The sequence below is a fragment of the Colletotrichum karsti genome, assembly GCF_011947395.1.
Source record: "Colletotrichum karsti strain CkLH20 chromosome Unknown Scaffold38, whole genome shotgun sequence".
Classification (NCBI taxonomy): domain Eukaryota; kingdom Fungi; phylum Ascomycota; class Sordariomycetes; order Glomerellales; family Glomerellaceae; genus Colletotrichum; species Colletotrichum karsti.
Window position 1 is genome coordinate 428,682 of NW_024065938.1, and position 24,914 is coordinate 453,595.

The window sequence follows — 24,914 nt, forward strand, 5'->3', positions numbered from 1 at the left end:
TTGACTTGTTGATTTGCAAGGGGAAAACTCGCGAGCCTCGAAAAAGAAAAAGAAACTCCTCGTGTTCGGCGGAAACCTTTCGTCCGTAATGGCCGTAAAGAAAGACACAGCGAATTGTTCCTCGACATCTCCAGAATGTAGTCTGGGTTTTGTTTTCGAGGATTAATCTCCCTACATGGTAGCATCGTCGCTTTTCAGTTAAGCTTATTGTGAGGTCAGTGGGTAAATTTGAGGGGACTGATTCTCATGCACGTACGCTCCAGTTGATAAGACACTGATGCCGATAAGGAAAATGAGGCGAATCGCAAGTTACGCAAGAAAAAGAAGAAAGCTGATGTCGGTGGGAGACTCAACATCATCACAGTTGTGGGCTTCCAATGTTCCTTGACCTGAACCAGTCCATCCATCTCATGCTCATTGGGCCCATCTCTGCTTTCACCTGCGTATGAAGTACAGTCACGTCGGACTTCGTCATTTCCCCTCAGTTCAACGGACGAGATCACCACGAAAAGTTTTGGACGCACTTGTTATCGCAAGTTCTCAGGGACTCAGCTGGGTAATGGTCACAAGCCTGGTAGAGTTGTCTGAGACGTCAGGGCGGAAGTCCAAACCACGGGAGTCCTCATGTGAGAATTGCTGGCACAAGATCCGCCTTCCTTCTTCATCTCCGTTCATTTCAACAAGCTCACTCCTGCAACGTCCTGGATGTATGTTTAGAAACAATAATGAGGCCTTGATGAGATTTACGCCTAGCTCATATCTAACCAACCGCAACTCCACGCATAAGCCAAACCAAAGCTCCAGCCGATAACCTGCATCAGCAGCGCTTCCTCCGAAGTCGTGTGCATCCGAAAATCGGGAGAGAGGGTGAAAGCGAGCGTATATACAGGAGCGAATTATGAACACATGCAATTTGTATTGGGCAGATCTTCGCTACAAATGCGTAGGACCAAATCTCTCAATCAACTCTTTACATGACGGGCGGGACAGCCAGGTTGGAGGGGATACGTCCTTGCGAGCCGCCAGCGACGTTCTTCGCGGGAACGTTGGACTGAGAACCCATGGCAGCTTGCCTGTAGGTCTGGACATCGGCATCCGCCTTACTTTGGGGGCGTTAGCTCAAGTTCTTTGACTCTTTCGCAGATAGGATGGCTTACGGGTTGATGATCATGACCATGCCGAGCTGGCAATGCATGCCCTGGGCGCAGTAGAGGAGCATCGGCTCGGTGTTCTCAACCTGCATGTTGAAAGTGCCGACGGGAGAACCGTCGGTAACACCGGGAATGAAACCACTGTGAACAGCCGTGGGCACTTGATCCTGCAAGGGCTGGCACGGAGCCTGGGGGTTGGCAGCCTGGGTGACGGTGTGGTTGTTGGGCCAGAACTGGAACTGGACGATGTCTCCGGGGTTGGCCCTGACGATCTCGGGGTAGAAGAGCAGTGACTTCTCGCGGGTCGGGCTGCCGACGACGACGGGGATGACCTTGGGAGTCGGGGGAGCGGCGCCTGGGGGAGCAGGAACTGGCGGTGCCTGTCGTTCTGCGAGATGGTCAGCGCGAGGTCAAAGCACGTTGACCTCATGAACGTGGTAGCTTACCCTCGATGGCCGCGGCCAGGGCGGCTCCGGCGGCCGAGAGATAGACGATGATCGAGTTGAACCTCATGTTGACAAATTGCTGCTTGTGTGTACTGAACCTATACCGAACTGCCGGAGTGAAGAGAACACCGCTCTTTTGATGTCACAATTTGAATCGCACGCTTGTTCGTTGTATCGGAAGGACGGAGGAGGACCCTTTGATATTTAAGCTACTGCCCCTATGCTCTGCAGAATCCAAAACCTGAGTCGCACTCGGGAGAAACCATTCGCGTCGACATCCGCTGACTAGGGAGAAGCTTTTCTCTCTTAACCTTCCGCACTGGGCAAACTTCTCCCGATCATGAGACCGACCACACTTCGAGTGGGATGGACACAATCTCTTTGCTCGGTGTGTTGCCGTGATGAGCAGGGGTAGCAGCGGAAGCTTGGGGCATCCATCAAGATGGGATGACCGAGCTGTCCAATAGCAAGTGCCAACTATCTCAAACATGGCATGTTTCGTTTCTTCGGGCGCACCACCAACCGAGATACCTTTGCTTAGAAATTGGGAAAACGTGCAGAAGGCACATTAACCTACGAGGGGTGGGCGGTAACTCTCGCCCGTTCGGAAAGGAGGGGAGAGGCCGGCCAGTCAACATGCTGTCTCGCTGTGTCATGTCGGTACGCCAGTCATCGGACGACGAGAATCCTACCAGGGGCGAAGCTGCGGAGAATAACCATGCACACCTCCTCTACACATGCAGGTCCTCTGGCTAACTCGAGTCCACATAGTAGAGTTAAGTCCGGATGAAACGGTCGTGGAGTCGTTTCGAACACTGCGGAGGCGTTGGCCGTGGGCTGGCTTCATCGTGACTCTCCCATGGTGGGGGATCTCCGAGCGCTGATGGGCCACAGGGGGCGGGAGATCGGCACTAGAGGCTCGTTTGCTCGCACATCTTAATGGCATTACGGCTCTCGGGGGAATTATCCACGATTGCGGGAAGCACTTTGGGTCTTGACGTCAGCAGAGTTTTGCGCTGAAAGGAACCGACGATTCGATGTGGATGCGGTCGTGCGCATGTCGTGATCGTGTCAAATTTGCGATGTTATTACCATATCCGACTCTTTCCATCTAATAAGATTGATCTATCCCAGTGATTACCAACGTCGTCGAAGTCGTATATCCGTCTCCATGTTCCAGAAGCCGACGCTCTATTTCTCCGTATTTCCGTCTACCTTGCCCTGTTCTTCCGTCTTCGGCATGCTCTTCTTGACGCTCTTCCACTCAATAAAGGCGATGCCGAGCACTGTCAAACACCCGAGAACGGTGGCGACGAGAAACACGTTTTGGAGTGCCCTGTTGTATGCGCCGATGATGCCGTCCACCGAATCCGGATAGATCTTGCGCATGGAGTCCGCGAGCCCCGATGCCCCCGCTTCGATGACCACCGCCGGGTTCACGTTGGGGACGTTTCGGCGGAGTTCGGAGACGAGTCGTGAGCTGAAGATGTTTTGTGCGACGGCCAGGAACACGGTGCCGCCCAGGGTCTGCAAGAACACCAAGAGCGAAGTAGCGAGCGCAATGTCGCGCCCCTCGAAGACCGTTTGGGCGGCTATGATGCACTGCTGGCCCCCCAAACCCACGCCCAATCCCATTAGGACGAGTGAGGCAGCCCTGAAGCAATTGTTAGCATTTTAGGCAGAGTGAAACGTATGTGATGACAGCTCGTCGTACCAGAACGCCGTGTTAGTGTCCGGCGTGAAAGAGTAGATCAAGCCCCCGGCTATTGAGGAGATGACAGATGATGCGATGAGCTGAGGGACGTAGTACCCGATCTGACTTGTCTGATGATTGATTAGCATTACACGCCAACGTCGTCACTGCTTTGCTTGTGCTTACCATAACCCCGGACACGATCGTTGCGACGGACATTGACGCCGATGACGCGAGTAAGTCGACACCGCTTTGATAAGCCGAGTGTCCTTTGACAGCCTGCAACCAGATCGGGATGTAGTAGACGTCGATGAAAAGCAATGAGAATAACAGTAATATCATCCAACATGCGCCGATCATGGTTCGTTGAGACATGATGCGAAGAGGTACTGTCGCCTTGTCCCCTTCGCGATACTGAATGAAGCCCCATAAGATGAAGCAAATCGCGAAGATGCACCAGCATAGGACGATGCGCCAGTTGCTCCATGCGTATTCAGAGCCGCCCCATTGCAAGGCAAGCAGGAGGCAGATAACCCAGGGGATTAAAAGAAGCGTCCCAATTAGGTCAAAGTTGTCGAGGAACTCCTTGAAACCCTTCGGTTGTTTCTTCGCTTGATCTGGCAGCTTGAAGAACAGCAGAATGACAAGGAAAGTCACGCCTCCTAAGGGCAAGTTGATCCAAAAACACCATCCTGTCAGATGTCAGAAATTTTTGACAGCGAATTTCAAGTGATTCACATTCAAACTTACTCCATGTCGCCTTATCGACAAAGACTCCTCCAAGAGTGGGAGCAATGACTTGAGATACTCCGGCAGCGGCGCCGATGGCGGCAGTATAGGTAGGACGCTTATGCAGAGGCACGCTCTTCGTAATGATCTATATCCTTGTCAGGAAGCAGTTCGGGGCCGTCAATGCTGCTCCGATACTCACAATGAGAGCACCTGTCATCAGTCCGGCCGCACCCGCCCCGGAAACGGCGCGCCCGATGATCAGGACCACGGAGCTGGGAGCGGCCGCACACACCACCGACCCCGCTTCAAAGATGCCGAGGCCGGCCAGAAAGATCCACTTGATGTTGTACTCGGCATAGAGCTTGCCGAACAAGAGCTGAAAGGAACATTGCGTGAAGAGGTAGGCGGAGCCGTACCAAGCCACGTCCTTCAGCGAGTTGAAGTCGGAGGTTATTTTGGGAATCGCGGTCGCCAAGATTGATCGGTCCTGCCATGGAAATCCAGTCAGCGAATTGAATCAATCGCATCGGTAGCTGAAATGTAACTTACCAGTCCAAAACATAGAATGGCGAGGAAGAGACCAATGGTGATAGCTGCAAGGCTCGGGCCGTTGGGATAGACTTCCATCGCCCCATCTTGGCTGGGGACGTTGCGATCCGGCTCCCGGTTCTCGAGCTTCTCTAAGCTTGTTCTTGGCTGTGAAGTTACATCCATTTCCCTGGAGTAGTGTTGCCAATCAGTATGTGTTGTGTGATTTTGCCGAGCCGCCAAGTGGTGCGAATGACTTACACAGTTTCGGCAGAATGCGTTCCGGAAGACGACATAATTACTGAACACAACCCCGGATGAATTAGACTGAGGCCAATAAAGTAAAATGAAAATTTCCGTATCAAATTCGTTCTGTTTCTTGCTCTATCTTCTGTATTTCATTGACCAACTTCGGGTTATTTTGCCAATACCATTCTCTTTTATCGAATTCTTTTGCAAACCTCTGTTGCGACCGATTCTGACTGCATCTCGACAACGGTCCGTACGGAAACTATCCTGTCAGCAAGTGTTGGAAACGGGTGGGCTAATCCCAGACCCGCGCCAAAATGATCTGCAGGGACTTTCACCCGTCCCTTGTCCAAAAAGCTTGACCAGGGAATACATACGCAGCAGAGTCTCCAGTATTTGCCCTGGCAGGAGGTGAATCCTTCAGGAATGCATACAAATTCAGTGAAAAAGACAATGCTGCCTAGCGCTTACTCCTTGCTTGATGGTTTGATGAACTGCTGTGTTGGCCGGGTGTAGCGCGGGCTGTGAAGCAAATGACCGGATGTCGGAGATCAAAATAACATCCGACTCCGTACCCTCCGGTAATCAGCGGTCCAATCAGAAGCTGGCATTTTGGTCCGATCAAGCTCTTACGGGACTTAAGAACAACACCGGTCCGCGTTCGTTCGTCCGTTCTCACTAATACTGTCATTCCGTGTTTGTCTTCGACTTTCCCATTCAACGTCATCCATCGACATCGGCAAGTCGAAGGATACTGTTATTATCGCGTTTGGGGCACATTTACAGAACAAAGATGACAAATCTGTCGCCAGAGCACGAAGATAGTAGTCCGGAGTTTACCGCAAACGCGAAAAAGCTCCGGGCTTGCAGTAACTGCGCGCGCCTCAAGATCAGATGCCGGTGGCCACCGGCCACGGAACATGGCGAACCAACCGACTGCACCAGGTAAGATTGAACAAATCGCTTATCTCATTCCAGCCACGCCAAGAGATGGACCGCAGCTAATAGTCAATAACCTCCAGATGCTCCCGTATGAGTATCCGGTGTCGCGTACCCGAGCCTGTGCCCAGGAAGAAGCGCGGGAAGTCAAGGTAAGCCATTCACTTATTTCCTTCTTCCCTCGGGTTGTAACTGCAGTTCCTTGTGATGAGTTACTTGGGTTCGCGGGATTGTCTGATGAGGATGCCCGTCAGCATGAGATCCAGAAACTGACTGGCCTCCGTAGTCGTGTCACCGAACTGGAAAAGAAAATCGACGGCCTGGTCAACCTCTTTCAGCACCAGCAAGAGTCACGACAACATGAAGCACAAGTCCCGACTCCACCGACGACAAACTTGTCAAACAATGAAGAACATCAACTACGACATATGCTGCCATGCGCCGGGATTTCCATGCCGCTGCCTCTTCCGGACACCGAAGCATCCTCGAGCGCCGTGACCCCCGACCCGAACTGCAATACGGGCCCGACCCCGGATGCCGGACCGTTGAATACTTTGCAGTTGGTTCCTGGATTCTACCTCACCATCGAGCAAGCCGACGAATACTTGAATATCTACCGGACTCGAATGGTTCCTCACTTCCCTTTCCTCCCTATTGACCCCAGCGTCACGGCGACTCAACTGCACAAGGAGAAGAGGTTCCTCTTTTGGTGTATTATGCAGGCCCTGGCACCTCAGACTGCCCCGGTTCAGAAGTCTGTCGATGACTGGATACGTCAGCATGCGGCCATGCACATTATTGTCAACCGGGAAAGGAAACTAGAGCTTCTCCAAGGGCTTCTACTGTACATTGCGTGCTTTGCTTGGTGAGTTGCTCGCTCAATTCGATCCTATTAGAGGAAGGAACTAACTTGGACTCAATATCAGGGGCGATATTCATATCCATCTCGGCATGAGTGCCAACGGACTTCTGCAGCTCGCAATCGGCATGGTGATGGATATGAGCATCAACACTCTCGCCGGGCCATTAGCATGGATGCCCAAAACCATGGTATCCGACGCATGGTCTATGATAACCCGAGGCAAGCAAATGGAGACGCCCAAACAAACATTGGAAGAACAAAGAGCAATTCTGGGAGGGTATTTCTTGGCATCTAGGTATGAACCGCCCTTCGGCAGCCGATCTCTGTGGACCACAGCTGATTGACTGACTTCCCCCCGCAGCGTTGCTATCTCGATGCGAAGATCACCACAAATTCAGTGGTCGGCTCACATTGCGCGATGTTGCAAGAACATCAGGGAGGCCCGCGAGCTAGAAACCGATCAGAATCTGGTTGCGTTGGTGCGCATGCAACATGTCGCCGACCGCATCCGAACGACCTTTCCCATATACGACAGAGATGAAGACGACCCTGCCCCAGAATTCAAAGAGCATTACACTATGGTATTAGCGTCTTTGAGGAAAGAGATTGACGTGATGGTGGCAGAAGAGCCTGCAATCACGAAAGAGAAACGTAAGTAAACCACCTCAAACACCAGCCGTATAACACAACATGAACGCTAACCTCTGTTTTGGCAGCGATTATTTGGTGTCACTACATGACGTTACTTGTTAGGATCTACGAGCCGGCTATAGGGATGCGTGGAATCGACCCAACTGGGATGCCCTCGGCCGCTCAACCTTACAGCAGAACAGCAGCTCTATGGACCTGTCTTGGGTGCATCCAGGACGCCATAGAGGCACTCGTCTCCATTCCTGCGGAATCATACGCCTACCTGCCCTTCACCATGGTCTCCAGTACAGCGTTTGTCATGATGTCAGCGAACCGGCTCTTGCTGGAGGACAGAGAGCCCGACTGGGACGTGGTCGTCTCGCGCCAGAAGCTGGACCACGCAGAGAACACGCGGCGCATTGCGGAGAAGTTCGAAGAGGCGGACAATGTTGCCCTGATTGTGGGACAGAAGAGGCGTCTGTTTGAGGATAATACCTCGAGGTGGGCTAACTACGCATACCGTGCAAGGTGGATGCGGCAGTGGTATTTGAGCAAGACCTCGCCGGCGACACGAGAGCCGTCGGCGGAGCAGCCGTCCACGACGACGGAAGGGATGATGCCCGATACGACTATCGCTTCAAATTGGATGGATGACTTCAGCTTGGATAAGTCTCTTTGGGGGCAGATGTTGGTTGACTTTGATTTCGGTATCAATCCGATAGGCATGAACTGGCTGAATGATGGGATGGTTATGTCGAATATAATACCCCAGTAGTCCTTAACTGAGCGAAATCGACGAGAAGATGATGACTAGGACGAGTAGCGTCTCTTCATGAGCGTGATGGCACAATTTAACAGACAACCAATAATTCTATTATATGCTGAAAATCTATGATACCTAAATATTAACTATATCCAGACCCAATCATTATTGGCACAATTCCCCTTAAGGCCGCTTGGTGAAAACAAGTGGGCATTCATCCTAGAGGTGTGTCAGCAGAAATCCCAAGTGAACGAGAGAAAGAAAGACCTACCATTGGAAACAGGGTCGCAAACACCCTGATCTCTTCAGATCTCTCAGTAGCATGATGCACCCAGTCGAGCTCCAAAGCCGCCTTGCCAATCATGCCAGCCATTGACAGCGGCACATATCTCCTTGCAAGACAATCATGCGCCCCGGAACCAAACACCAGCCAATTCTTCGTCTTAGATTCCGCATCACCCGAGATCCAGCGGTCCGGGTCAAAGTGGTCAGGGTTCGGGTATACCTCCGGGTCGTGCAAGGCCGGGTAGCATGAGGGAATGATCATAGAACCCTTGGGGACGGTGTAGTTCGGCGTGACTGGAAAGTCGCTCGTAGCGAGGTAGGGAACGAAGATGACAGGAGGTCTGTGGCGGAGGAGCTCCTTGATGACTGCGTTCGTGTACGTGAGCGACTCCAACATGGGGAGGTCGAAGGGCTTGTTCTTGTCGCCGTTGCGCGCAGCCAAATTCTCTTCTCTCAAGCGGTCCAGCACGTCAGGCCTCTGTGCAAGAATCTGGAACAGCCAAGTCGTCGCGCTGCTGGAGGCGTCTTGAGAAGCAAAGAGAAAAGTGAAGAGGGTCCGCCCGATTTCGTCGCTCGTGAACGTGCGGATCATGTTTGACGGCTTCTCGATATCGGTCTCACCCGCCGCGACTCTCTCCCTGTATCTCTCGGATTCCATCATGTGGAGAACCCAGTGATCCACGACGGACTTGGGTTCGGCGCCGCTGGCCATGTTCGCCTTACACGCATCCGCACACTTCGCGAACTCGGCGTGTACGGCGTCGGCCACCCGCTTTCCGCGCCAGACCTTGGAGAAGGGGATGTACATTGACAGGGGGATGTTGACGAGCTCGAGGGCGGCGGTGGCGAGGTAGAAGTCGTCGGCGATCTTCTTGACGGCGTCTTGGGAGATGTAGTCGCCGAAGAAGGTGCGACACGATATCGCGCAGTTGATCTCGCGGAATAGAGCCATGAACTCCGTTGGCCGTCCCCCAGTCGACTCGCTGGTGGCTACGAACTTGTCGAAGTAATCAGCCAACACCTTCTCTTGGATCGGAAGGTAGGTTTCCATGGCCTTGTTGGTGAACAAAGGGGCCAGGCCTCTTCGGTACTCGGCGTGCTCTCTTCCTTGGAGGAAGACCCAGGCTTTGTGGCCGATGATATCTCTGGCGACAGGAACGAGACACGGCTCGGCGTATTTGGGGGACTTGAAGACTTTGTGGGCGAGGTCTCGGTCTGAAGCGAGAACGACGAATCTATCGCGCGATGTGTAAGTCGATTACGAGCCCATGGTAAACCAAGAAGCACATCAGAGCTTACTTGTGAAATACAGATACACAACTCAGAGGCCCGCTCGCCCATTGCGCCAGGTATGAATCGAACTTCGGGTGGATGGCCTGGAGGAAGGGACCCATGATCGGAATCTTGAAAGTTGGCCCGGCGATAGGACCTTTACGCTTGAGGTACATGACTATACCGCATCAGCTCGGGAATATGCTAACTTTGAAGTAAGATTCGTAAATACCTTGATCATACAACACGGCTCCGAGCAGAATAGTAACGACATACTGCCAAGTCGACCAGCCTTTGAGGATGTTGGGGACGGCACTCTGCAGCTGTGAAGTGGTGGAAAGCCATGTTTGGTTTAATACGGGCTGAGCCGTTGTGTCGCCGACAATTTCAGCAGCCATTTTGAAGTCGCAAACAGTACGCGAACGTGAACGGTAGCCTTCTGACCGGCGAAGGGGTGCATTTCATGCCATTCTTATACGGAAGAAAGCATTAGCATGATGGATGGCATGATGCGGCAAGCAACATGGCGCTCGATTAGACAGCAAGGAGATTAGCCCAAATAGCGATTTCGATCTAGACAAGGAACTCGTCAGTCCATCTTGCGACTCAATTCATTCGCAATTCCGTATTCGTATCAAGCGACACAACCGTTGGTTCATAGCTTGCGAAATTCGAAAACCGGCCTTCCATAACGACCAATCAGAAACTCTTTTGTTCACCGACATTGCCGTCTTATCGCCGTGGCCCAATGGACGTCTCTGTATTCACCCATGACGTATGTATCTACGGATTTCGAATTAACTCATTTCTTGACAGATCGTCCCTGAATCCTCCATATTACCGAAACGGGCTTAGTCTCCGAAAGTCGTGCAGAAAGCCAGGACGGCCGAGACAGCCATCGGAGTCTAGTCCTCTTTCGGAAAAAGGGCTGGATGCACCGGGGGTCCGTCAGGTACGGTAATTCTATCTGGCTCGCTCCTCAGGCCATCTCCACCAAATACTCTTCCTCCTTTTGCTTACTCGGACATCGAGCCAAAAGTCATACTATCTCTGTCCTGTCCCTTCTCTCGACGACGATGCGCCAAACTCTCCGTCGCTCGTGTGATACCTGCGCCAAATCAAAACACAGCTGTGACCTCCGCACGCCGCGCTGCTCTCGCTGCGTCAAGCGCAAGATCCTGTGCATATACGCCAACGAACCCTTGACGGCACCACCGCCGCCGCCGGCTGCACCGGGGCCGGATGCTGCCGGATCCGCGAGACATCACCATGGGTCCTCCGGCGCATTGACCAGCTACAGATTCGGAGCGGTTGATCCTTTCGATTCGTATCCTCAGACGAGGCTTCCGAGAGAACATGTTCAGCGTCTGATTCATAGTTGTACGTAGTTTTGCGACGCGACTTGTTGTAGTTCTTAATGATTCATCCTTGCTTACCAATTCAGTTCTCCACAAGATCGCGTTTCAATACTACCCTCTCGACCTGAACGCGACATCAAATCCGTTCCTCGTCTCTTGGTGGCCGCTCGCGCTGGGTGACCCAGCACTATTTCACGTCTCCCTTCAGACAGCATGCCTTGACGAAGAGCTTTTGGCTCAGAAGGGCTTTCAGGCTTCCGAGATTCTTATGGCCGATTCGGTCGCGTTGCTCCGTCGTAAAGTTGAAGACACGTCCCTAGCCGTACAGGATGGGACTATGAACTCCGTCATCACCCTTGCTGCGATCGAAGTGAGCGCCCCAAAGTCAATCGTGTGTCATTGAACCTCAGAATAACTGACCTATCCCAATGGCAGTTTGGCAAAGGCAACACTAGAGTCAGCGAGATGCATGTCGACGGAGTGACAAGGCTTGTCAATATGCGAGGCGGCATCAACTCAGTGAGGCAAACAAGTCCACTGACTGCCAGAATGGTCAGCTGGTAAGTCGATTCCACTGTTTTTCTAAGTCACATTATTCACGAGTTCCGAAGGGTATCGATGATTGTAAAAGGCCACCCTCAATTCGAAACCCAGGATGACGATGGCATTGGACACGGCATACCCCCAATCCCCGAATGGCAAATCGAACCGAGTCAGGTCGACGATGAATTTCTCAACCTAGCCGATCTAGACGTCGACCACGCGGTATGGAATGCCTTCGTTCGCCTCCGTAACGTCTTCCAACGAGCACGACGAATACCATTCTCGACGACAAGACTTCACGACCTGACCTGCTTCGTAATACACCGTCTTCTACTCTCTGCCCCAGATCCAGTAAAAGACCAACCGTCGCCAATGACAGAGTGTCTTCGATACGCCATCATACTCTACATGTTCAACGTCCACGGACCGACCTACTACTCCCACGCCGTGATACTAAACAACACAGTCGCGAGGTTCATGGAACAGCTCAAACGGCTAGAGTTCACGCCTCGCGTGTACAATTCCCTCGATGTATGGCTTCATGCAGTAGGAATGGTAGCGTCTGCTGGAACTCCACATTATGAATGGTTTGCCGAAAGAGCGTGGGTCGTAGCCGCTTCTTTAAACCTAGATAAATGGGAGGACGTGTTCTCCCATATCGAAAGGGTATTATGGCTGGAGATGCCCCAGAGCGAGGATGTCTTCCATTCACACTGGGACGCTATTCTTAGCCCGGGAAGTGAGCTGAAGTCGCCACCAATATTTCTAGTTTCAGTTTCACCGAGTAGTCCGATAGCTGCAGATAAGTATGCAGCAGCCTACTGTCAATAGTCATTTCAGAGGTACATATCGCCTTTAAAAGCAATCCGCCTAGTGATCCCCTGCGTAAAACGAGTTGTTAGATAGGGCTGATGTCCAACTCAGCCGAACTCGAAGCCATTTGGGCCATCGTCTGCTATCACGACTCCCTTTAGGCGTTGCAACCGTCTCCCCAGTCTATGCTATCAGCTGACGCTGCGCGGAACCTCGCTTGCATGTAAGGTCCTTTTGCCCTTAACCAATAATAGTTGCGGGCGATGATGAGGGGGAGTGACAGGGGAGGGGCAACAGGGAAGGTGTTGGCTGCTGGCGACCCTTGAACGAGCCTCAGCCTGATCTAGAACCTCACCTCGTTGCTTATGCTCCCACGATCCGCAGTCTCGACCGCAGTAGTTGGGTCACCTCGCTAGACGAGAAGATAGACGAGAATCCGAACAACGTTATCGACTTTGGATAACCGCATCGTATCGCCATGGACACTGTTCATTGTGATATTCGACAAGCCCCGCCCTTAGTGGCTAAGGGCAGGATCTATGCGACGGAGGAGCTGTGGACATGTCATCAGGGGGTCATCACCCGGCTGTACAAAGACGAGAACAAGCCGTTAAAGGAAGTAAAGCAGATCATGGAGACTGAATACTTCTTCCACGCGACGTACGTCCAAGAGCCTGCCGTCAAACCCTGGACACATGAGATCCAGGCTTGTTGACCTGACCCAAACAAGAGTCGAGAACGTTTCGGGCTAACTGTTACAAATAAACATATAGGGAGAGAATGTACAAGACGCGGATCAAGCGATGGGGTCTCGATAAGAAGTTTAAGGAGGCTGAAGTGCTCGCTATGCTTAAGCTCAAGCGGGACCGCGACGCTGTCGGCAAGGACACGCGCTTTGCTATCCGCAACCAGGATGTCAACTGGGACCGCGTGGTCCACTATCTTAAGCGACGGTCTGACCTGCAGGACACCCTACGCCTGTCCGCCGCCGGCGGTTCCGATAAGTCCGTCGTCCAATGGGATCGTGTCGTCCAATACCTGAGGCAGAGGCCGGACCTGACGGAGGAACTCGAGGCCGTCGCCCGTCTCGATGTTGTCTGCAGGACGCCCTCGCCCTTCCCCGAGCCGGTCGACCAGGCCCCTAACCTCCGCTTCACCGACGAGATCCTGCGCATTCTGGGCGGCTTCTTCGACGGCGTCTTCCAGGACAGCGTGTGGTCCGTCGTGGACGGGGCCCTCTGCGTCCGCGGCCGGCGCGCCAGCCGCAAGCGCCTCGACAGGTGGTGCGGCGTTATGGGCGGCGTCTGCGACCTCCTAGGCCGCGGCGAGACCGAGGCCGCGGCCGCCATCCTCAAGGACGAGTTCGGCTTCATCAAGTGGATCGTCCAGAACCAGGACCCGGAGCTCACCTACTTCATGTGCTATAACACACTCCGGCAGCCCCCGCATATCGCCGACGTCCTCGTGCCTTACGCCTGCGGCATGTATGCCGCGGTGCTTGGGGAAAAGCACCCCCTCACTCTGATATGGCGGCGCATTGGAGCGGCTGGCGCGGCCGACCGCATCGGCGTTCTGAGCACCCTCGTCCGGTACACCTCGCGGTACCTGGAGACGAGGCTGGGCGTGCTCAACGTCACGATGAACTGGATCCACGGGCTGCACTGCCAGCTGCTGGAGGTGCTTGGGGAGACGGGGGGTAACGACTTCCAGCGCGTGGTGTCGACGTACACGCGGGCCGCCGGGGAGTACGCGGACGTGGGACGCCTCAAGGACGAGTGTAAATGCCTCTTCGCGCTGGTCGGGCTCCACAGCACGGCGAAGAGGTACGACCTGGCGATGCAGACGCTAGATCGGGCCTACGGGGTCGTCGAGGAGGTGCGGCGCAGCCATCCGGCCGCCGAGCAGCTGATGCAGGTGTGGACGTATGGCCAGATGGGCCAGCTGAGCTACAGTGTGATGAGCGCCGGCAAGTACAAGAAGAATTACGCGTCGGAGCACGCGTACGCCGTGGAGAGGTACGGGGAGAATAGCAAAGAAGCGTTGTCGCACATGCTGGAAGTTTGCAGTGCGCTGCCTTGCCGGCTGTGATGAGATTATAATTACGATTGGAGGAAACAAATGTTGTAATATTATGATACCAAGACTGATAAGAACCAGATAATCTAATGAAAAACAACTAGGGGATATAGCAAGATTCTAGTTCTGAGAGATCACATACCTCCGTAAAAGCGGAGTATCCCATCATGTGATGGGTGTATGCCCACGATACCGCATGTCCGTGGTGACAAAACTCAAAAGGATGCTTCCATTACCAGTAAAACAGCGTTAACAGCGCTGGTAGCATTCTTCTCGACTCCTGAGACTTGACGCTGAGACCAAGAGCAGAAGAGAAGCACCAGGCCGAAGTCATAGCCATGTTTCCATGGACTAGCCTCTGAAAGCTATCAGTTGACTGGACAGTTGTTGAATATTGGAAGTCATGTTCCAAGTGGATGACGCTCTCTGGGCACTGAATGAAGTAACTGCAATGTTAGTATAACAACGTAAGAGATGCAAGCTGAGCTTCGGCGCCCGCTGGTATTTCAGATACGGCTCTTTTATCAAGACACATTCCTTCTCTGAACTGGAATTGGTACATGTGCTCTTGGTGATTTGGCCCTGTCAGTCGTCAACAAGCCCCGACTTTCAATACACTCGGCTGTGAACAGCGGACACGTAGATGTGTACGCACGCACTATGAATGGGGATGTTGTAAGATTGAACAACGGCCCGCTGTTGCTACATTAACATGCCGATAGGCAATGCTACGAAGAGGCCTGAGTCTGAGGTTTAGACTTTCCTTTTCACGGAATATGATGTGCCAAGCATCGCGAAACTCCGAGAGCGACGTTGATATTTATTCTGTCCCAACAATTGAGCGCTGCCAGTATGAAACTAGAAAGCATATCCTCCCCATATGGCAGGTGACATCGTCACCAGAAATCGGCAGTTCTTATCCGACGGCCCGCCCCTGTGAAAACCATGGGTTCTCTGCATACCGGCCCCGCCACATCCTCGAATAGTAGGTGGCCAAGTTTCCGTGGGGCCGTCGACCAGCCTATCTATGACCCTTCGCCGCGAGTTTGAACCGCTTGAGAATACCTGAACGGGTCTCTTAACAGTCAGGACCTTCAACATGCGAGAGCTCGGAATGGTGGGGGAACGCCTGCCGAATTTCAGGGCAGGGCGGTGGTTGGTAGAAGATTAGCGACGGATCTAAGATTGTAGTTGCAGGCTTGGGAGGTATTATCTCTTGGTCCTGGAGGCTGTGACGCTGGAGTTAGCGGGACCAGCATCTTGGCATTCACGGGAGCGTCGTGTGATGAATGATGATAGCTCACATCGTCAGTTGTTGCAATCTTCCTGAATTTACATGCTTATACGTACGGAGTACAGGTGTTTTCACGCAGATAAGCGTTAGCCTTGCTCGCAGCTGCAAACTCTCCCCGCATCTTCATCTAATCCCGTCGGTCCGGCAAATCCGGGGTAGTTCAGTAATTATGATTTTCCACCTTGCTGAACTACCCGCTCCATTGAGGGCATGGGATCGTGAAATGTCTCTGTGATCTGGATCTCATGATAGACTATTTTCTAGTACATATTTCAGATATTAGTCAGATATATGGTGTTCATCGTTCGAGCTCACATCACGAGTCTGAAGCTCGATTAGCTGTTGCAGGTCAATGGCTTGGCCATCCCACACGGCAGAGGCGCCAGCCATGCTCATTCCTCGACGTGTTGTATTCAGCCAAGAGTCCTCTTTGAAACGGCTGCTACCATGAAATCAGCTTGATCTGCAGGGAAAATGTAGTGTTTGGCAGCACGTTCAAGACGTATGGAGAATGTCGGAACTCCACCTACGGCCGGTGAGAAGGAGGGGCCGGCCTGATCACTTAGCAAGACGTCACCGACACTCCCAGCCACCTAATTGGATACTATTCGATGTGGCCGATGTACGCCCGTCGATATTCATCTTGGCTTCTCCACTCATACAAGGGCCTATGTCTCTAACATGGCCTGAGAAGATGTGCTAGTGACCGCATGGATGTTTCGTGATGGTTGTGTGATCGAGCCGGTGGGCAACATCTCGTTGAATCACCTTGAAGCCACCTCCATTCTGGACAAGAAATAGAACTTAGACAAACTTAAAACTCGAGATCTCGACTAGATTGATGCTTCGCGCTGCATTTACCACCGACGTGTAATCCGCGCCCAGTCTTCCCGTCAATACCTGCCGATGCCAGGGTCCCCCACCTCCGGAACCCCCTCGTCCCCCACTCCGGCCGCCGCTGGATTAAGGTTGCATGGATGCGACCGAGGTGGATATTCTGGGGAACCCGGGGTAGTGCCAGTTTGACATTTGTGTAGTCAGTTCGGTCAATGAACTCTCCTCTTCTTTCTGGGGAAACAGAGTTGGCTAATTAAAAGGACGACTCAGCACTAAAACCTTCCAACATCAGGCCACGACCGTTCGATTCTTTGAGCCCGTTTCCAGAATCATCGCATGACCCATTGCTATCAACGCAAACCAACACCGTGATACTGCCGATATCGAGCTAAGCGTTGGAAACGATGTCTGGCTGGAAATATGCGTTTTCGTTGAGTAAACATGAGGTGGCGGAGGCAACACCGCCTGGGACAGCGAAGTTGATGTGTGAGTTGTTTTGTCGCGGTATTCTTTGTGTTCACACGATGCTTGTTTGATTGACCTGCTGCTGGTTCCTCGACATCAACTTGGATGGAGTTCTTGTTGAGGCTTCTTATTCTGTGCTACGCTGTGGGAATGAACAAGTGAAGCTGACATGCATTCATCACAGACGAAGATGAATCCGCAAGCGCGACCCGAAGATCATCAGCCTCCCTCATCCGATACCCTCAGCCATCAGATGACCCAGCCGACCCTCTCAACTGGCCAACATGGCGCAAGTTTGGGCTTCTCTTGACAGTCAGCCTGTACTCGTTCGCAGGAAACTTCACCAGTGCCAGCATCGCGCCAGGGCTTCAACTGTGGTTCACAACTTTCCCGACCCAAATCAGGCCCTTCAGCGACTTGACATACTTCATCGCTGTAGGTCTGCACATCCGAGAGTCAAATCATCAACTGCTGATGAACGTTCTGCGTCGCAGATTAGCACCTTATTTCTCGGTGCCTCGAACATATGGTGGGTACCGTTGTCGAACATCATCGGCAGGCGTCCAGTGCTGCTCGTCTCGACAATCATCATGACCGTCTGCACCGTCTGGTGCGCGGTCGCGACTTCATACGATTCTGTCCTTGTCGCGAGAGTCTTCCAGGCTATTGGCGGAGGAGCTTCTGAGACAGTTGCTCCTGCTCTGATTGGAGAGGTGTTCTTCGTTGATGAACGTGGTAGGGCCATGGTAGGTTTACAGCCCCTCCACAATCAGAGTCAACCCGACTAATAGCCAACCAGGCCATATACACAGTGTTTCTCGCCGGTGGCCCCTTGATCGGAGGAATCGCTGGTGGATATATCGGCTTCCAACATGGATGGGCCTACATCTTCTGGGTCGGAGTTGCCATCTCAGCAGCATGCGTCGTCGGAGTCTTCTTCTTCGTCCCCGAGACCCTGCACGACAGAGTCCTCTCGCCAGAAGACCCAGCCATCTTGCAGCAAAACTTCGATGAAAAGGTCATGGATAGCCAAGTCGAGGATGCCCGAAGCCAGGCCACGACCTACAAGCCCTACACGTTCGCCAGGTCCCTCGGCTTCACCCACTACCGCGGCGGTGTGATTCGCAACTTCATCGCCCCGTGGCGAACATTGGGTCTCCCGGGTACTTGGGTAGTCATGTTCCACTACGCCGGGCTGGTCGGCGGTATCGTCACCATCTCTACAATCGGACCCCAGCTCATGGCCATGCCCCCCTACTTGTGGGGCGCGAACGTCGGTCTGATCAATGTCGGAGGTGTCGTCGGAACGATGCTCGGGGCCTTGTACACGTACCTCCTTTCCGACGCTCGACTGAAGAAGACGGTCAAGACCCAAGGAGGACTGGCAGAGCCCGAGAACAGACTTCCTACCATGTTCCCCGCGCTCATCATTGCCACAGGAGGTTTCTTTACCTTTGGTTTTGTGGCTCAAAATCCCTCGCCGAATGGTTGGGTGGGCTTGTGCTTTGGTTTTGCGATGGTGGCCTTTGGGCTCATGCAGGTTCCCTCGATCGGTTTCAACTATGTGAGTTCAACCCGACTCTTGAGAACTGGGAGCAACATGCTAATAATCTTTAAAACCAGCTGATTGACTCGTACGGCCGACTCTCCGGTGACTGCTTTGTCGTCGTCACCATTATGCGAGCTATCATCGCTTTCGCCTGGACGTTCTTCGTATCGCACTGGGTCGAGGAGAAGGGGGCTGCGGAGCCTTTTGGAGTCTTCGGAATGCTGATGGGTATCTTCTCGCTACTCACTGTTCCGCTTTGGCTTTATGGCAAGCGGGCGAGAATTGCGACTCGGGAATTGGTTGAGAGGACTTGAACGCAGCACTCCCCCACGGGGTGAATCACTATGAAATTATACCTATGAGAACTACTCAATTGGCAGACAGATATCTTAACTAGCCTGCAAACCTACATCTGGCTGAATGTTTAGTTACTACTGTATGACATTGTCTTTCATTGCCACCATGACACCCACTGCTGCGCAGTCCACGCTCGGCGATTTCTCCTCGGGACATGCGGCCTGTGTTCACCACCATTCCAGAGAAGATTCATATGCACATACACTCTTCTGGCCTCTTCATTGCTAATCTCAACGTCGGACTTTGGCGTCGTTTCCACCTTTCTGCTCATTTCTTCGACCTTGGCGAGGGCCTGAACAGTTGCATCATTCGGCATGCCATTATAGTAGAGGAGGTTGCGAAGTTGAGGCATATAGTCGGGGGAAACACGAGCATCAAACTCCATGAGTGCCAGGATTGCGTCCATGCTGCTACGGCAGCCCCAACCGCGGCCCTCTGTTGCCATACCATACAGAGGATAGCGATTCACGCGGTCAAAAAGTTGTAGAGGTGTACAGCCCGCATAGTTCGTCTCGTTCATCTTTGCTCCATGCTGTATAAGCAACTCGATGAGGGGCCGTAGATCCACGCCCGGTATCAGAGGACAGCACATGGCGAGGTAGTGCATCGGCGTGTTCCCTAGTAGGTCCTTGACCCTGGGATACGACGGGGTGTTTTCCAGGAGAAATTGGGCCATTTCAAAGTCGCCACAACCACAAGCTTGGTGAAGGGCATACATACGCAGCCCTTTGTGCGTGATAAGAGATGCGCCCGCATCCAGCAGAATGTTCGCAGCCTTGACTCTAGTGCAATCGTTTCGTGCTGCATCGCCTTCGTGGGCACGTCTGTGACTATGTGGTGACGGATCGCCGTAGATCAAGGCGTAATAGAGCGGGTTGGCACCTTGCTTCAGTCTAGTGAGCAGCCACTCCCGGTCTTGGAATGGGTAAATTGATCTCATATGATAACATAATATTTTCATAACCTGATAATATGGCAGTGGCTTGAATCTCTTGTCTCTGCTGTAGGTATCAACGCTTATGCGACTGTTGGGGTCAGCGCCATATTGGATGAGGACTTCCATGGCGTGCTCCTGACGGTAATAAGATGCCCAATGCAAAGACGTCATATCTGAGCTGATGGGTGTCCGTGCAAGTGCATAACCGTCTGACCCAACGTAGGCGAAGAAGTACTGGAACTCGGTTATGTCCGGCTGGCCAACCCACGAGCCATACTCCAAGGATTTCAGAATACCGCGAACGCTGCCCTTCTTGGCGGATCTAAGGAGAGCTGAGGAATAGTTGTATCTACGATCTTTCGTATACAATATGGGCGTGATCATTTCGTACAAATGCTGGCACATAGCGGCGAGCTTGGCGACATCCCGCCACGTATCGAAGTAGTGAAATGTTGAGTTCTCATCGTGTCTGTCGGTGGACTCCTCGTGCTCATAGCCGGAAAAGTCGGCCCGACCATACATAAAGAGGCACATCTCGACGATTTCGAGCTTGAGTTCGTACGGAAGTTGTAATAGAAACGAAATAGCTGGGTCGAGCCTCTCATAGGTATTCGGGGTCTCTGCGAGCGCCTCCATACTGACGTGTTCTGGCCTTTGATTTCGTGAGTGCAAAAGGGGATCTACTGAAGTAATCTGTTGGAATTTTAATGCAAGACGGAGAATGAAAACTCAAATGCTGCTTGTTCTCAGCGCGACGTGAACAGGCCCAGAAGAACCGTGATGGTCGGGTGTCACGGGCTGGGGGCAGAAAATAGAAAATCTCGGACCATGTAGCCTAACACCTTGAGGAATGACTCCGCAAAGGTAAGACACTACATATATGCATTGATCTTATTCTCCAACCTGTTAAGGACTTTACGCAAACGTGAACTGATGGAGTTTTGGCGCATCCATTCATTTATTGTCGGAGATGAAATCAGTAAAGGCTCAGCAGCCCCCAAGAACTCTGTCATGTTCCCCTCAGGCATTCACACGCGATTCGGCGAACGGTATTGACCGGCTGTTGTGTCTAGCATGGTCCAGACATGACGTGTGGCTTCGAACCGGTTCTCCTTGATGCCAGAATTTCCACAACAAATCACCCGCGTAGTCTCACAACAGCAAGACCCTATTCGACTACAGAAACAAGAAATAGAACTTGCTCGTAACTACAGGCAGTTTAGAATGGAAACCGACAGACTATCTTGAAGAATAGACTTAGTGGAACGATCAACACCAAGCAAAGATTTGAACCAAACTTTGAGACGCGATGTAAGGGTAGGGAGGAGACTATGAACTTGACGAATAAGATACCAGCAGCTCTAAAACCTAAAACCCGGTAGCATCTACAAACATCTCAATTATTTTCGCTATGAGAAGCGTAGAATTTGAAATCCTTCCTCCAATAAATCTTCCACGTCGCGATATCCCACTTCAACATGTTTTCATCCATGGGTATTCTGTAGTATTGATGATACGCCATATAGAGAGCGATGCAAACTGCTCTCGCCCTTACGTCTTCCCTTTCTTGATCTGAAATCCCCTCAATCTCTGCAAAAAGAACTCTTCTACTTTCAATTAATGAGGTTATCGCCTGCTCAAGCTTAATAGTATCACCGGCAGATTCCTGCGTCCATATCCAATCGGCCAATGGAGGAATGAGGTCAGAAGGCACCCTGGCGCCGTTTTTGATGAAGGCAGTCATAGTCAGGACTTCGGTAGTATAATTCGAAGATTTCCAAATAACTGCTTCTAAAGGTGTGATACCCTCGAGATTTACGGCATCGATGTGGGCGCCGTGGTGAAGCAGGAGTTGAATAGCGCTACCCAGGTCTTTCGGCCGGCCGCTCATCGCCAAATAGTGCAAAGGTGTGTTCCGTAGTACGTCCCTAACATTGGCGCTGATATTACATTCTTCGAGGAGGAAAGCCATCAGCGTTAAGTCGACACTGCCACAGACTTGATGTAACGCATTCATGCCGGACTTCAAATGCGTTGTCGGCGACACGCCTGCTCGCAACAGAAGCCTTGCGATCTTTATTCTGTTTTCTCGTCGTCTGTGACACTTTTCTGCATCAAAGTTTCGGCGTGGCCAGGTCGTGAATGGCTGGTAGATGTCGGCTAGGGCGTAGTACAGGGAATTGGCTTGCCCGTGCGAGCCATCACAGAGGAATTCGGTGGTCCAGTCTGGTAAGATGGGCTCTCTCGCTAATCTGCGACCCAACCTGAACTCAAAGGGCCTCCGATAGTGCGGGAGATATGGATAAAAGCTTTCCCAAAAACTCCGAATTGAGCGATCTTCAAACCTGGTTTGTCCGTAGCGTTGGATTTCTCCCCGAACATCTAGATCAGCGCCCCGCTCAAGTAATAATGTCACACAGTCTACGTGACAATGGTACGAAGCCAAGTGAAGAGACGTGATACTCATTTCGACTGATTCCCGGAATACCGATGCAATGTGTTTGCCGGGTCTATGGGTTGATAGATCATAATAGGAGAACTCGGTTGCGTCGGTTTCATTGATATCAGCCCCATTGTCTAGCGATTTGAGCATGGCTGACACGTTACCGCTTTTTGCGGATAACAAAAGGGCCGACGAAAAGTTCCATCCAACATCCTCTTTGTACAGAGTTGGCGTTACTCGCACGTACATCTCTCGGCAGGTTGCGGCTAAGTGGGCGATATCCTTCCATACATCGAAATCGTGGAATATGGGAGTGGGATCTTTCTGGTTGTCGGAAAATTCGTACGTTGTTTCCGATAGTTCGTAGGAAAAATTCAGTGAGTCGAGATAAAGATCAAGTAAAGCATCTACTATCAGAAGCAAAAGCTCTTGTGGAAGCCCTAGTAGGTGATTTCTCTGGGGTTTCCCTGTTTGAGGCTTGATGAAGTCCATTTTGTAGGTTTGGCGGGCGAGTAAGCGACTCTGCGAGCAAGGGAGCGTTTGGAGTGAAGGATTTTCTACCGTATGTAGACAAGAGTAAGGTCAGTTCAAAGTGCTGGGTATAAATACCCGAACACAGTATCGGCAGTACGATACGATGAGTCACATTGGTGCCAGTATTATCGGAGAAAGGTGCAAGGAATGTTCACCATCCGAAAAGAAAACCTTATTCCAGTACCCTCCAAGAAAGTTTCTTGCGAAAATAAGCGGGGTGACACTCGCCGGCGAACATTTCTATGTATTTCTGGTTAATAAAAATGAGTTCTGGGTATGTTTATTGCCTTCCAAGCTCCTCAGCGCGGTCCGTCGCCGCCTTGACAGCGCCATCGACAATCTCCTTCAATCCAGCGTTCTCGAAGCTGACAAGGGCGGCATGGGTCGTGCCGTTGGGGCTGGTGACGTTCTTGCGCAGCTGCGAAGGCTCTTCAGATGACTCAACGAGCATCTTACCAGCACCGAAACAGGTCTGCTTGGCCAAACGAGTGGCCTGCTCCTCGGAAAGACCAAGCTTGGTGGCACTGGAGATGAGGTGCTCAACGAAGGCGAAGAAGTATGCAGGGCCGGATCCTAGGATATGAGTTAGCTTTGCTCGCCCTCCACTTAGGTTCAATCTGAACTTACCAGAAAGACCAGTGACAACATCGAGGAGCTCCTCCTTATCCACCCACTCGGCGGCCTTGCTCACGCTGCTCATGAGTGCGGTGGTCAACGTCCTCTCATCCTCCGTCACATCCTGGCTGGCGTAGATGCCCGAAGCGCCCTCGCCGACCAGCGCAGGGGTGTTGGGCATGACGCGGACAATGTGAGGCGCACTCTCGCCGTCCTGCTTGAACCACTGGGCGATGCTCTCGACCTTGTTGCCCGCGGTGATGGAGATCACCAGGGGAAGCTTCGACGACCCCTTCCAGCCAGCACCGAGCTCCTCGCACACCGTCTTGCAGACCTGCGGCTTGACGGCGAGAATGACAATGTCAGCATCCTTGGATGCCTCGAGGTTGGATGTCGTCGTGCGCACGCCCTGGGCGGCCATCTTCTCGCGGTTGACGTCCCAGGGCTCGGAGACGTAAATGTTCTGCTTGGGTATGTCCTTGGAGAGAAGACCACCAATGATGGCGGCGGCCATGTTGCCGCCTCCAATGAAGGAGATTTTGGCTTGCTGGAGGCTGGGAGTCATTTCGGCGGTTGCTTGCGGGGTGTAGTCGTGAGAGTTGGTTGAAGTGGGAACGTGGGGTGAATCTGTTAAATCTGGACCCGATAACGGTCCCGGCGATCGGAAGGGCTCTCCGACGATGAGTCAGCAAAGCGGCGTCTAATCCACCATATAATATAGCCAACGATGATTGGTCAATCGAGACAAAGATCTTCGTAGGCCAACCAACGTCATGTCCCGGAACAGAGTGCTGCAGAAACCACTTCACATCAGGTTTCCGGTTTATTCTTAGAAACCCTCTTTGGTTCGATTAGGTTTGTTGATTCTGGTTTATTTTACAGTAACATCCGCCATAAACACCAAAACGCTGCTAAAGAAGAGATCGAAAACCTTGTCGATCATACATCTGGCAACAAACAAGGCCGATTATCTTCCAATCTTCTAACAGCATTGTCCAACGTCGTGCGGTTCTTTGGGACACCACTCTCTATGACACCAGGACCATCACCATGAGAGTTGTCACGAGAGCTGCCATCACCCTGGAACTGCAGACTTTAATCTTGCCGACTTTGGCAGTGTCCGCTACTAGTACCAGCAACAGTTCCAGTGTCTCGACCGTGGCCTCCTCATCACCTCGTGTGCCCTCATTGGTTCTTTGGGCTTTTGTTGGCGAAGATGGCCTTCCACCTAGAGGAATCTATCCAGAAGCATCGCCGTTCTCTCGTCGAGCAGGCGGTTCATGAGCAAGCTCGGACGCCGAAGACTGTGTCATTGAGGAGAAGGTTGGAGAGTATCGGTCTGCGATAATGCAACAATCAACGACAACTATCTACAATCCCCCCCTACCTAGGCTGATACCCGGCATAACCCCCAACGACGTCGAGGACCGGCGGATGCGTTGTTATGTCCACACACTCAATCTCACGTCACAAGCCTTCTACTCTTATTCAGCGAGGATCAGGAGATGGAGTCCGACTTCTACCAAGTCGTTGATCGGTATGA

At 52.3% G+C, this 24,914-nt stretch overlaps 7 protein-coding genes across 7 annotated transcripts; 2 read left to right on the forward strand and 5 right to left on the reverse strand.

The window, feature by feature from the left end:
- Positions 1-970: 970 nt before the first annotated feature.
- CkaCkLH20_10221 (extracellular serine-rich protein) lies at positions 971-1,664 on the reverse strand (the record flags this gene model as incomplete). The annotated part of the gene is made up of 3 exons (XM_038892935.1): positions 971-1,103; positions 1,158-1,539; positions 1,598-1,664. 3 exons carry the CDS (start codon positions 1,662-1,664, stop codon positions 971-973), a joined length of 582 nt encoding a protein of 193 aa, XP_038741855.1.
- Positions 1,665-2,788: 1,124 nt separating this feature from the next.
- On the reverse strand, positions 2,789-4,736 carry CkaCkLH20_10222 (major facilitator superfamily transporter; the record flags this gene model as incomplete). Its single annotated transcript, XM_038892936.1, has 6 exons — positions 2,789-3,251; positions 3,312-3,421; positions 3,477-3,982; positions 4,041-4,167; positions 4,222-4,509; positions 4,572-4,736. 6 exons carry the CDS (start codon positions 4,734-4,736, stop codon positions 2,789-2,791), a joined length of 1,659 nt encoding a protein of 552 aa, XP_038741856.1.
- A 1,430-nt stretch (positions 4,737-6,166) lies between these two features.
- On the forward strand, positions 6,167-8,005 carry CkaCkLH20_10223 (C6 transcription factor; the record flags this gene model as incomplete). Its single annotated transcript, XM_038892937.1, has 4 exons — positions 6,167-6,603; positions 6,665-6,895; positions 6,962-7,251; positions 7,317-8,005. 4 exons carry the CDS (start codon positions 6,167-6,169, stop codon positions 8,003-8,005), a joined length of 1,647 nt encoding a protein of 548 aa, XP_038741857.1.
- A 171-nt stretch (positions 8,006-8,176) lies between these two features.
- Positions 8,177-9,948, reverse strand: CkaCkLH20_10224 (cytochrome p450 61; the record flags this gene model as incomplete). The annotated part of the gene is made up of 4 exons (XM_038892938.1): positions 8,177-8,212; positions 8,265-9,513; positions 9,578-9,728; positions 9,783-9,948. 4 exons carry the CDS (start codon positions 9,946-9,948, stop codon positions 8,177-8,179), a joined length of 1,602 nt encoding a protein of 533 aa, XP_038741858.1.
- A 678-nt stretch (positions 9,949-10,626) lies between these two features.
- Positions 10,627-18,799, forward strand: CkaCkLH20_10225 (uncharacterized protein; the record flags this gene model as incomplete). The annotated part of the gene is made up of 10 exons (XM_038892939.1): positions 10,627-10,930; positions 10,995-11,278; positions 11,344-11,468; positions 11,520-12,190; positions 12,786-12,924; positions 13,038-14,329; positions 17,121-17,371; positions 17,431-17,682; positions 17,736-18,500; positions 18,560-18,799. 10 exons carry the CDS (start codon positions 10,627-10,629, stop codon positions 18,797-18,799), a joined length of 4,323 nt encoding a protein of 1,440 aa, XP_038741859.1.
- Positions 18,800-18,936: 137 nt separating this feature from the next.
- Positions 18,937-20,415, reverse strand: CkaCkLH20_10226 (uncharacterized protein; the record flags this gene model as incomplete). The annotated part of the gene is made up of 1 exon (XM_038892940.1): positions 18,937-20,415. The coding sequence occupies one exon, from the start codon at positions 20,413-20,415 to the stop codon at positions 18,937-18,939; it is 1,479 nt and encodes a 492-aa protein (XP_038741860.1).
- A 2,621-nt stretch (positions 20,416-23,036) lies between these two features.
- Positions 23,037-23,936, reverse strand: CkaCkLH20_10227 (uncharacterized protein; the record flags this gene model as incomplete). The annotated part of the gene is made up of 2 exons (XM_038892941.1): positions 23,037-23,329; positions 23,384-23,936. 2 exons carry the CDS (start codon positions 23,934-23,936, stop codon positions 23,037-23,039), a joined length of 846 nt encoding a protein of 281 aa, XP_038741861.1.
- Positions 23,937-24,914: the final 978 nt, after the last annotated feature.